Source organism: Muntiacus reevesi, chromosome 1 (genome assembly GCF_963930625.1).
Source record: "Muntiacus reevesi chromosome 1, mMunRee1.1, whole genome shotgun sequence".
In the NCBI taxonomy this organism is placed as follows: domain Eukaryota; kingdom Metazoa; phylum Chordata; class Mammalia; order Artiodactyla; family Cervidae; genus Muntiacus; species Muntiacus reevesi.
Genome location: NC_089249.1, coordinates 30,148,926 through 30,161,958, shown reverse-complemented (window position 1 = coordinate 30,161,958; position 13,033 = coordinate 30,148,926). Strand labels below are relative to the sequence as shown.

Here is a 13,033-nt window from a genome sequence, read left to right as displayed (position 1 = left end):
TTTTGACCATCAACTTCTTCATCTATAAAGCAAGAATGATAATCGTGCTTATGTCATTGTTTCACTGTCATGATTAAATGAAAATTAGCACATGTAAAATGCTTAGTACAGTACCTAACACATAGTTAACTATTTTCAAAGACTTATATGATGCTGTAATAAGGTTTTTTTGGTGGATGTTCCTAAAAGGAAGAGTTTACATTTCAGTACACCAAAAGTCCAGGGTATAATGAGGAATAAGTGACATGCTTATAAGTACATCACATAAATCATGCTCAACCCGATAAATAACATTGTTGTTTCTACCCTAGGAATATAAATTGCCTTACCCGACTTAAAGAATGAAATTAGTACTCAGATGTACTTGTTAGGAGTTAAGTAATGCCTAAGTCACATAATTTTCAGATTTCTATCCTAGCATCTCATTTCTTCAATTGTAAAAAATTGGGGATAGCAGGGAGCAGATCGTGGCCAAGACAAGAGATGACACTGTGTAGCTTATTACAAGGAGGTGTCACTGGTAAAGAACATGCTTGCCAATGCAGGAGACGTGGATTTGATCACCGCGTCAGGAAGGTCCCATGGAGTGGGAAATGGAAACCCACTCCAGTATTCTTGCCCGGGGAATCCCATGGACAGAGGAGCCTGGTGGGCTATTGTCTGTGGTTGCAGAGTCAGAAATGACTGAGCACACGTGTACACTGGTGGAATTATGTAGGGTAGATACACGATTATTGTTGGCAAAAGGAATTTTCTAGTACACAGAAGATTGTGATTACTGCATACTGATTTTGTGTTTTTGTTGTAGTTATGACACATTAGCTTCCTGGGCAACAAACCTCAAGACTTCCCTCAGAGAGACCAACAAGGCACTCTGGCTTTCTGTGGCATTCATTGTACTGTTTGCAGCGCTGATGAGCTTCTTCACAGGCCGATTTTTCCAGAAGCCCGTCGACGCTGCCCCCACACAGGATGGGGACCCCTGGATGTCTCTAGAACACATCTTGTGGCCATTCACCAGACTCCGACACAACGGGCCCCCGCCAGTGTGACTGCAGCACATCCTAATGTGTGTATCTTGATTTTTAAAGTTTCAGTATCTGAACTTTGTACACTAGTAACTTTTAGCTGGGAAATTACAGAATGGAACCAGAGGTTCTCAGAATGACTGTAAGATATTTTATATTCCCTCTTTTTGTGATTACCTTCCTAACTAAAATGCAGTGGGGAGGAAGCCTACTGATATGATTTTTTAATGAGCTTTCTGAGGAGGAGATATTATTGTTTGTTAAAATTTATTGAAATAAAGAACCATTCAAATCTATGAACAGTGAACATTGGTAGTCTCAGTAGGCCAAGTACAAGAGCAAAAAAAAAACCTAATTCTTAAGAAATAAAATTTGAGTATAAAATGCTGATTAGATCATTTGAACAGCCTGTTTGAAATATATTCACTCATTACACTTTATTGAAGAAATACCTGATGTTTCTCCAAGTTGCTTGATTCTTCATACTGGAAAAAATTTATCCCTGGGGATTTAAGAATAGCTGAGTAACCTAGTTGAGAGTAGCATGTGGCATACACAGTCCACAAACTGGCAGTTGGAACGCCTGACTTCCCTCATTGCTTCCTGAGAGGCAAAATCCTTCACCATGTGATATAAAGTGGAATGAAATTCAGTTTCTTCTTTAAGGACTTCAGAAAATGCATCACTGGATTCATTGATCTTGAGACTTTGTGCCCTATTACCACTAAACATTAAAAGGGTCCAGTTAGGATTTTGAATGGATTCGTCTTTAAGAAGGTGTTCCCTCACCTAAAAAAAAAAAAGAAAGAAAAAAATTAGAGAAATCTGTTAATAGTTCCTCTTTTATTAGGTATTTTGACAGTTGAGTATGTTACTTTGTTTGTTGTTGTTGTTCAGGGGCTAAGTCATGTCCAACTATTCATAACCCAATAACTCCAGCACACCAGGCTTCCCTGTCCTTCACCATCTCCTGAAGCTTCTCAAACTCATGTCCATTGAGTCAGTGATGGCATCCAAGCATCTCATCCTCTATCACTCCCTTCTCCTTCTTTTCTAAATCTTTCCCAGCATCAGGGTCTTTTCCAATGAGTCAGATCTTCGCATCAGGTGACCAAAGTTTTTCCATACGATGGTCACAAAAATTGTGAACAATTTTTTTGGCCAACCCAATATTTGAAGGGCTTGAGTTTCCCAAATTGCTAAGATAAAAAGAAACATTCTTAATGCCCCATTTTTTAAAAAAGCATGAAACTGTTTATATCTTAGTGTTTATGGAGCTTATCAAAATATATTCTTTAAAAAATATTTATTGAATGCCTTCAAGTGACAAGTATTGTTTCAGGTCCTGGGGATATAACAACAACAACAAAAAAATAAAAATTAACCAAACATGAATAAATAATAATCATAACAATAAAACCTTGTCTTCGAGGAGCTTGTATTCTAATGGAAGAAATGCACAGTGAACAAGATAAATAAATATGGTAGCTCATTTATGCTAAAATATTCATCAGTCAGCTTGCAAAATCTGATAACTTCTTTAGCAGACTGTAGGAAATGTGCCCAGAAGGTTACTCTCAGAGGAGAAAGTTCATGAATCATAGATATATTCACATGAAAGGCTTACATGTGTTCTTCAGTTGATGTAAAGAGGTCCCCAGCCTAAAATCAAGAGCATTTGATACCATAATGGACAACAAAGGCATGACCTTTACATGGTTTGGTTTTATATTTTTGGCAAAATGAAAGAAAGTTTGCCAACTCCATTTTGAATTTTAATTTTTTCACCTTTTTAAAAGGAGAAAATATGGTCTACATTCATTTAGTTTTTGAGTACTTTATCTTCTTTTGGAAGCCAAAAGTTTAAGGGGTTTTGCATACTATACCTGAAATATAGTTTTCTTAGAATCACATACTGTATTCCACTTACTCCAACAAAATGCAAAAGCAGAACTTAACAGGGCCATTTGACGATAAGCTTTCACTTCTACCGAAGGATGCTGTCAGTATAAAAACAAATAAGGTTGATCACAGAGCCTCTCAAGTCTCCCTTCCACCCTTGAACTCCTACAGTCTAATCTGTTCTCAAACCAGATCCATTTAAAATGTAAGTCACATGAGGTAAGTCAGAGAAAGATAAATATCATATATCACTTATCAACAGAATCTAAAAAAATGGGACAAATGAACTAATTTATAAAACAGAAATAGAGTCACAGATAGAGAAAGCAAACTTATGCTTACCAAGGAGGAGAGGTAGGGGAGGGATGAATTGGGAGGTTGGGATTGACATATACACAGTACTACATATAAAATAGTCCATGGAATTCTCTGGGCCAGAATACTGGAGTGGGTAGCCTTTCCCTTCTCCAGGGCATCTTCCCAACCCAGGGATCGAACCCAGGTTTCCCACATTGCGGGCAGATTCTTCACCAGTTGAGCCACCGAGGAGGCCACATGGGCTTCCCTGGCGGCTCAGACAGTAAAGCGTCTGCCCGCAATGCGGGAGACCCAGGTTCGATCTCTGGGTTGGGAAGATCCCCTGGAGAAGGAAGTGGCAACCCACTCCAGTACTCTTGCCTAGAAAATTCCATGGATGGAGGAGCCTTGTGGGCTACAGTCCATGGGGTCACAAAGAGTTGGACATGACTGAGCAACTTCACTTTCACATATATAATAGACAACTAATAAAGACCTGCTATATAGCACAGGGCACTCTACGCAATACTCTGTAATGACCTATATGAGAAAAGAATCTGAAAAGAGTGGGTTATGTATATGTATGTATGACTGACTCACACTGCTATACAATAGAAACTAACACAACATTGTAGATAAAATATACATCAATTTAAAAAAAATTTTTAAGAAAAAAAATAAAATTCAAATATAAAAAATAAGTCAGACTCATGACTTCTTTCTCAAAATGGGGCAATGGCTTCCCCTTCCAGAGCAGAACCCAGGGTCCTAACAGTGCTCCCCGGGGCCTCTGTGCTCTTATAGCCCCCACTGTTGTTCAGCCTCTCAGCTCTGTCCAACTCTTTGCAACCCCATCATTGCAACCCCAGTATGCCGGGCTCCCCTGTCCTACACCATCTCCTGGATTTTGCTCAGACTCACGTCCATTAAGTCGACAATGCCATCCAACCGTCTCATCTTCTGTTGTCTCCTTCTCTTCCTGCCCTCAATCTTTCCCAGCATCAGGGTCTTTTTCAATTAGTTGGCTGTTCACATCCCCCATACTCTCTCTGACTTTATCCCCTATTCTTTTCCCTTTGCTCTGGGTGCTCCAGCCTCCTTGCTGCTCCATTCTTATTGCTGGTCCTCCCATCCTCAGATACATCAGACCACGCCCTCTGGACTATTTCCCCCCACTGTCCTTCTACTGTTCTCTCCAGCTAGAAGCTGATATCCTTCCAGAGATGGCAACTTGGCTAAATTCCCCACCCTGAAGCTTTCCTCAAATATTACCTTCTTATTGAGCACCCCTCCCCCTACACCATAGTTGATATTGCACCTTTTCTTTCATTCATATGATTTATTACGTTTGTTGTTGATGTCTGCCTCCCTCTATTCTAGAATGTAAGCTCCACCAGGGCAGAGACCTTTGTTTTATTCACTAATGTTTCCTATGCATCTAAAACAATGTCTGGAATATAAGTGTTCAGAAAAAAATTCTTGAATACAATATCCTGAAAAGATGACTAGTATATGACATTCAGCATTTGTAGAGTAACTGGCAACTTGAGTTACTAAAACTGAAGTGGGATCTTTTCCACTATGCATACATGTATACACTCTTATAATGTGATTATTTCCAGTATGTGTCTACCCATATTGTTATTTTCTGGTATATGATAAATCTGTTCTTGAGTTTATAATTCTTCTGCCCAAAACACCTTTCATGATTAGAAGTCACTCTCTTCATATATGTATCATAAATGTTTGATAAACATCTACTGTATTCTGGGAATAGGGTTGGTGCTAGAAGAACCAAAGTTGATTAAGGAATGGTCACCACCCTCAAGGAGCTCAGAGTTTAACATGGAAGGATCTCATTTAACTCAACTTATGAGTTACATGAAGCAATATGCAGACAGGAAGGCTCCGTGAAGTAGAAGGAAGTGGGTTTTAAGGATCGGTGGTCCTTGTATGTATTTAATTTCACCTGATTTATCACATTTGGGAAACTGCTGAGTCATTTACTCTTTTCAGAAATCTTCCATATATGCACTCTGGAAGAAGAAAGAAAGCATACAAAATGGGATGTAGCCCAGACTACCTTTGAACTAAACTGAACAACTGTGGTTGTGCCCCATGTGTCAATATGAAGATCGTTCTACGGAATATTACATTTGAGAGAACCCTAGATTTCTCAGTTTAGTTCAGTCGCTCAGTCATGTCTGACTCTTTGCGACCCCATGGACTGCAGCACGCCAGGCTTCCTTGTCCATCACCAATTCCCGGAGCTTGCTCAAACTCATGTCTATCGAGTCGGTGATGCCATCCAACCATCTCATCCTCTGTCGTCCCCTTCTCCTCCTGCCTTCAATCTTCCCCAGCATCAGGTCTTTTCAAATGAGTCAGTTTTTTGCATAATGTGGCCAAAGTATTGGAGTTTCAGCTTCAGCATCAGCCCTTCCAATGAATATTCAGGACTGACTTCCTTTAGGATTGACTGGTTGGATCTCCTTGCAGTCCACGGGACTCTCCAAGAGTCTTCTCCAACACCACAGTTCAAAAGCATCAATTCTTCAGCACAGCTTTCTTTATAGTCCAACTCTCATCCATACTTGACTACTGGAAAAACCATAGCTTTGATCTGATGGACCTTTGTCAGCCAAGTAACATCTCTGCTTTTTAACATGCTGTCTAGGTTGCTCATAGCTTTTCTTCCAAGGAGCAAGAGTCTTTTAATTTCATGGCTGCAGTCACCATCTGCAGTGATTTTCAAGTCCAAGAAAAGAAAGTCTCTCACTGTTTCCATTGTTTCCCCATCTATTTGCCATGAAATGATGGGACTGGTTGCCATGATCTTAATTTGAGTTTTAAGCCAGCTTTTTCACCAGAAATCACTGGATTTCTAGTCTTGCTATTTACTCCTTCCTTTCTAACTATAATCTCATGTAAGTGAATATAGAAAACTCATTGGTGTACCTTAAGATTTATAAAATGTAACACTTGCTAACATTCTAAATGTCCATCACATTCAACTTGGAAGGATTCATTCTTACCTTATAGTTTATAACAACATAAAGATGAGAGTGTCCAGTAGGGAAGATATTCAATCCAGCATTTTTCAAAGCAGTAATGAAAGAAACAGGAGTCATCCACTTTTCTTCCAAAATAGAGGGATGCTTTTTGTTATTTACTTTGATTGAAGCTAACATGCAGAGGTTTTCCTAGTTTCAATAAGAAAAAAGAAGCTTTTATATAAGTAAGTTAAAGAAATTATTACCTCATTATCATTCCAGGTCCAGCTGTTAGGTTCTTTATACAAAACTATGGTTTTTCTAGGAGTCATGTACAGATGTGACAGTTGGACCATAAAGAAGGCTGAGTGCTGAAGAACTGATGCTTTTCAACTATGGTGTTGGAGAATATTCTTGAGTGTCTCTTGGACAGCACAGAGATCAAACCAGTCAATCCTAAAGGAAATCAATCCTGAATATTCATTGGAAGGACTGAAGCTGAAGCTCTAGTACTTTGGCCACTTGACATGAAGGGCCAAGTCACTGGAAAAGATTGAGGGCAGGAGGAGAAAGGGGGGACAGAGGATGAGATAGTTGAATGGCATCACTGACTCGATATATATGAGTTTGAGCAAACTCCAGGAGATAGTGAAGGACAGGGCGTGTTGCAGTTCTTGGGGTTGCAAAGAGGTGGACACAACTTAGTGAATGAACAACAGCAACTATTTTTTCTTTCTTTTAGAAAATCCTGTATTATCCTATATTAAAAAGAATGCAGGACAGACATATTTTAGGCTTGATCCAAAAGGTCCACCTCAAAGCTTCCACATTACCTTAACTAGTTTATCAACTCTTCTCAGGCTCATCTGAGCAATCCAAGGATCTCTCTGGTCATCTACTTTATAAGTTATGATCTAAGAATACTGCATGTGCTCCTGTTGAAGTAAAAGAGCTATTTGATAGCAACCATGTTGCAACTTTTAAAGATCATAATTTTTTACATGTATAAAATTTTAACATAATTCAAAATTATTATCCAGTTTTAAAATTTGCAAGGTGGTAATCTGAAGGTGTACAGAGTTCACATCTCTCCTCTGACCTTAAAAAACAAGTTTGATGATCTTCTAGCTTTCCTGCCACATTCATAAAGAATTTCAGGTTATATCTTTAAAAAAAATCTCTTTTTTAAAACAACTTTCGTGAGGTATATTTTACATATCATAAAATTCATCCATTTCAAGTACACAGTTAACTGATTTTTTTTTTTTTTTTTTTGGTAACTTTACTGACTGGTGCAACTATCACCATAAATTAGTTTTAGAACATTTTCATCCCCTCAGTGAAATCCCTTATGCCTATTTATATTTATTCCCCACTTCAGCCTCAGGCAACCACTAAATCTACTTATTGTGTCTTTAAATTTCAGACTCTGTAATTTTTTTTTTAATTATGAAAGTATAATAACATTTAGAGAAGATTTGGAAAATACAGAACAAAGTTACATATTGTTCTACCATATGTTACAGTTATTTTTTTAAAGTAGATAAATTAATATTTTTAGTTGGAGTTTCAATATCAAACTCTTAAAAATTAATAGAATAGAAAAGTAGAAGGATATAGTAGGCCTGAAAAGCATCATGAACCAATTCAACATAATTAACAGTTATACAATTTTCACACAATAGTAGGATACAAATTCTATTCAAGTTCCCATAGACTACAAACTAGGAGACACTGGAACATAACCAGGAACATAAAATAAGGTACAAAAATTTCATGGTCTACAGGTATTGAAATCATAGAGTCAGACTCTGTAGCAATGGAGTTACTCAACAGGGATTTCAAATGGCTGGGTGCTATCTTCCTGTGATAAGATTAGGAAGCCTCTTTAGAGTGGACCAAAAACTCTGAAAGTCATACTACAACCATACTGAGTTCCACCAATTGCTCTATTCCTAGTAACTTTAGGGCACAAACTTATACTTTACTTTTACATGTTATTTCCTATATACTCAATATTTTATGTAGAAACTACAGCTAAAGGTATATTTTCAATATATTTATAAAAGACATATTTCAATATGTAAATCGTTAGTGACTGACTGTTTTGACACACACTCTTATAGTCATCGAAGAGATTTAACTCTTTGGTATGACTTTCTATAACAGCGGTTTACCTTAATTTGTATTTGAAGTTCAGTAAATACTGTAGTCACAGTCAGAAGTACTTTATTCACATCAAGTGGTATTAGCTCCCATGACTGGAATGGCATATTAATATGGGCATCTTGAATTAAGGTAACAGGACAAAAAGTTTCCAGGTTGAATGTTATAAGTCTCTCTTCTGATTTGTAAGACACGTTGCTGATGCCATCAGTTTTCCAGTGTTTACCTTTATAATTAGGATCAATAAGGATTAATTAATTAGGATTAATTACCTTATTAATTAGGATTAATAAGACATTAGTTCCATTTTTTCCTCTGCAAAAATAAGATGAATGAAACCACTCCACTAACTTCAATATGTATAAATTGATTTTTCACACTGAGAATAGGATCACAACAACAAACCATCTTCACTGGAGTTTCTTCCTGTCTACAGGATCAAGTCCAGATCCCTCAGCATGGTCACAAGACTTTCAGAATGAAGCTCTGACTCTCATTTCTGGCTTCCTTCTTTGCTACTTCTCAGACTTCTTTCCAGTCACACTTTTCTTTTCTTCCCCAACAACATCATATACCCATAAGCCTTGCACATGCAGTTCTTTCTTCCTAAAGAACATTTCCTTCCTCTATTAGAGAACCTCTCTTCATCTTTCTTTTTAGAGAACTTTAAAATTCTCCTATCTTGAGTATACAATTATTCTTAGTAAATTTACCCAGTTTTGCAATCATCGCCACCATTCAGTTTTAGAATATTATTATCCTCCCAGTAAGATCTCTTTTGTCCATTATAGACACAGATTCCCATTTGTATCACCAGCCCCAGGAAGCTATTAATATACTTAAAGATTTGCCTTTTCTTAACTTTCATTAAACACAATTATATAATAGGTGGTCTTTTGTGTCTCTTACAACTCAATAATAAAACACAACACAACTTAAAAATGGGCAAAAGATTTGAATAAACATTTCATCAAAGAAACTACATGAAAGTATAATAAATGCATAAAAAAAGATGCTCAACATTACCACTCATTAGGGAAATACAAATTAAAACTATGAAAAAACATTTCATACCCACTAGGGTGGTTCTAATAAAAAAAATAGGTAATAACAAATAGTGGCAAGAATATGGAGAAATGGGGAACCTTGTGTTGTGATTATAGCTCCTTTGAAAAACAACTTGGCAGTTTTTAAACAGTGGAACATCAATTTACTCTTCAACCCAGCAATTCCACTCCTACCAATATACCCAAGAGGAATGAAGACTTACGCCCACACAGGATATACTACATTAACGGTCTCTTCGTCTCTTAAGGACCTGCTCAATATTCTATCCTAGGAGAAGCTGTCCTTAACACTCCAGATGGGAGCCAGTCACTGTTCTGCTCCGTAGCACTTTCATCTATTACATAGCCCCTTACTACTCTAGCCCCTTGTGTATGTCGTCTTTCCCTGTCTGCCTCTCCTACAACTTTGAAAATTCCTGGAAGAAGGAATTATGTCTCATTTATCTCTGTCTTTCTTATTGTTTAGCGTTTTATGAAATGAATGAATCATTCTTTTTCTAGAACACCCTCTTCATTTCCACTTGGCTTTCTTGTCTTCTCATATGAAAGGTTCCACTGGCAATTTTTTACTTAATTTTTAAAAAAAAAATTTGGCATGTATTAATTTGAAAATTTACTGGAAAAAAGAAATAAAACACTTTTAGGCATTAATTTTAAAGCATTCAATAAACAATAGTAGGAATATATAATATTGTCCCTACGCTCTTAAACTCTCCTCCTATTGAGGCCATCCTCCTAATGAGAATTATCTTGGATAATTAATAAAGTAATAAGTAATTAAGTAAGTCCCAACCTCAGCTGTCATTCCCATCTCTCTCTAGTTTTCATCTCCATACACCTACTTTTTTAAAAAACCTTTTTAAAATTGGTGTATAGCTGCTTTGCGATGTTATATTAGTTCTATTTTTGACTCTTGAATTCAATATAATAAATAATTATATTAGAAAACTAATTTATATATAATTCATCTTTTTGTTTTTACATTTACAAAATTATTTTAATTTGTAACCATAAAAATTGCTGTTTAGTTGTTGTTGTTTAGTCGCTAAGTCGTGTCTAACTCCTGGTGACCCCATGGACTGTAGCCTGCCAAGCTCCTCTGTCCATGGGGTTCTCCTGGCAAGAATACTGGAGTGGGTTGCCATTCCTTCTCCAGGGCATCTTCCTGTATGAGGGATTGAAACCAAGTCTTCTGCATTGGCAGGTGGATTCTTTACCAGTGAAACCATGGAGTGGTTGATTACTGCCATATAATTACTGCAGTTAGAGTCAAATTTTACTTGTTATATTTCCCTGAATCAGGTAGGATAACTGATCTTGTCTAAGTTTAATTTGATAAGTAAATATTTAGGAATGTTACTGTTAAAGGAAAGGAAAAGTGAAATCTCTAAAGCAACATGAAAGGAAAAAAGTACCCAATGTTCATGTTGATATATTGTATAGTTTAATGTATTGATAGAAATATACTGTTTTTAAAACATAAATTATTTCTACACTAAACATCTTGTGGTTATATCTATATAAGCAAAAATGTGGTGTGTTATAGCAACCATAGAAAAATTCGAAGTACAAAATAGTCTAAATTCTCTGCTCCCATAACTAAAGTAATAGCTCTGTGCTTTAGTTATCTTATTATCTAGACCTGTTATCTAGTATGCAAACCTTTTCAGAAATAAATATTTGGCTGTAGAATAATTCACCAACTTTAAAAACAAAGCTATTCAACTTTCATCTAAGAGTCCCCAGATTTGCACACATTAATTCACAAGACCAAGACCTTTCAAAGTTTAGCCTGCCAACCCCAAATCAGGTATTTGTTAATAATTTGCGAATCATTAACTTGTATTTGTTAACACTTCTGATTTATTGATATTTAACAATTTGAATAAGCAATAATTTCCCATGGTTCAATAGTTAAAAGTTATAGAGGCATATAGTAGTTGGTTTTCCTCTTTCTCAGGCTTCCCATTTTCCACTCCCCATCCTCAGCTGTTGTTTAGTTGCTAAGTCGTGTCCAACTCTGCGAACCCATGGACTGTAGCCTGCCAGTCTCCTCTGTCCATGGGATTTCCCAGGCAAGAACACTGGAGTAGGTTGCCATTTCCTTCTCCAGGGTCCTTCCCACCCTAGGGATTGAATCTGTGTCTCCTGCTTGGCAGGCAGGCTCTTTACCACTGAGCCACCTGGGAAGACTCCCATCCTCAGCACCTGGTTGTAATAAGCTTTGCAATTGATAAATCATTAACATTAAAATAATCAAATTTTAATCACCCCAATCTGAATTATTTGTCCATTTCAAGAGAGAGTAGGCTTTTCATTTGTTTTTGATTTGCTATACTATTTGATATTTTTACTCATTTCCTTTTGTTTAAAAAACATCCCTATTCATTTCCATCAAAAGGAAACAAAGACTCTAGAATTGGCATAGAAATATGTATGATTAGAAACTCAGTTTACATTCTCCATTCCTATTTTGATTTAAGGATTTATATTATTATACCTCTTTTCATTACATAATCATCAAAGCTGGTTAAGTCATCATTGTACCTTCAGCATCCCACCTTGCAACCATAGGATTCTCAAAGAAGATTACATTCTCGTGAACTTCAAGCATGACCTCTATGGGTGGAAAAACATTTTCTGTTTCAAGGTCTTCTGTAGTTTCTGGAGGATATGTATATTTCTGTAATCCCTCTTTGAGTATCTTTTAAAAATGACCAAGAAAATACTAAGTTAGAAGCTGACTGGTAATAGTTTATGATATATATATTGCAGAGTAAGCTATATATGTTAAATAAACACTGCAGTTTGGTCACATTTCACTACAGATTGACTAACAAAATGTCACAACAAAATTAAAGATAATGATTGAGGGGAAAAAATCACTACATTTGAATGTAATTCAGAACCCTCCTATGGGTCAGATTCTAAGCTGGCTGGGACTTAACTATTCATTTTATTTCTCCAATAATTCTATGAGATATATATTGAACAGAGAAGATAACTGGGACTTAGAAAAATCAATTAATGTGCCAAAGATTACAAAATGACTTCAAGAAGGCACCAGAAGCCAAAAGTATTGGATTGGCCAAAAAGTTCATTTGGGTTTTCCCCTAACATCTTATAGAAAGATCTGAACAAACTTTTTTGACCAACCCAGTAGATCTATAGGACCCCAAATCCCATGTTCCAGTAACTTGGTTAGGGTGTGTGGGTGAAGACAGAAAGAATAAGAAGCAACCTTTTGAGAAGTGTGGAAATAAATGAATGAAATTAATTAAAAATTATCATATTGCACACCTTATGCAGTGTTATATATCAATTACATCCTTAAAAAGTAGGGGGGTGGTGAGGGGGAGAAAGTAAATTAAGCCAAGAGCAGATGTCTGTGGGATAAAGAAGATTTGTCTATTATCAGAATTTAGCAGAAATGGATCTAGGAAAGGGAAGAAGATTACAAATGTTACAAAAGAAAGGAAAAAACTGGATGGGGAAAATTTCTAGAGGAAGTGTGAGATTATTTAAAAGGGACTTAGAAAATGAGGACGGTCTCTTCATTGCAGGAGAGAAAAATAAGTGT

General features: G+C 36.6%; 2 protein-coding genes across 6 annotated transcripts in view; one reads left to right on the top strand and one right to left on the bottom strand.

Annotated features, from left to right (window-relative positions):
• The window catches only part of IRAG2 (inositol 1,4,5-triphosphate receptor associated 2), a 96,313-nt gene extending 94,806 nt beyond the window's left edge, over window positions 1-1,507 (top strand). For 2 of the 3 annotated variants that reach the window (XM_065940243.1, XM_065940253.1), the window contains one exon: window positions 809-1,507. In XM_065940243.1, the coding sequence (XP_065796315.1) occupies window positions 809-1,052 (244 nt within the window). In that variant the 3' untranslated portion in view covers window positions 1,053-1,507. The remainder of the gene's footprint in view (window positions 1-808) is intronic. The other variant, XM_065940235.1, reaches the window with a different exon arrangement.
• A 27-nt stretch (window positions 1,508-1,534) lies between these two features.
• Window positions 1,535-13,033, bottom strand: part of DNAI7 (dynein axonemal intermediate chain 7) — a 75,251-nt gene continuing 63,752 nt past the window's right edge. For all 3 annotated transcript variants that reach the window (XM_065940275.1, XM_065940284.1, XM_065940266.1), the window contains 5 exons: window positions 12,001-12,157; window positions 8,398-8,612; window positions 6,263-6,430; window positions 2,915-3,028; window positions 1,535-1,817 (listed from right to left, as the gene is read on the bottom strand). In XM_065940275.1, coding sequence (XP_065796347.1) covers window positions 1,539-1,817; window positions 2,915-3,028; window positions 6,263-6,430; window positions 8,398-8,612; window positions 12,001-12,157 — 933 coding nt within the window. In that variant the 3' untranslated portion in view covers window positions 1,535-1,538. The remainder of the gene's footprint in view (window positions 1,818-2,914; window positions 3,029-6,262; window positions 6,431-8,397; window positions 8,613-12,000; window positions 12,158-13,033) is intronic.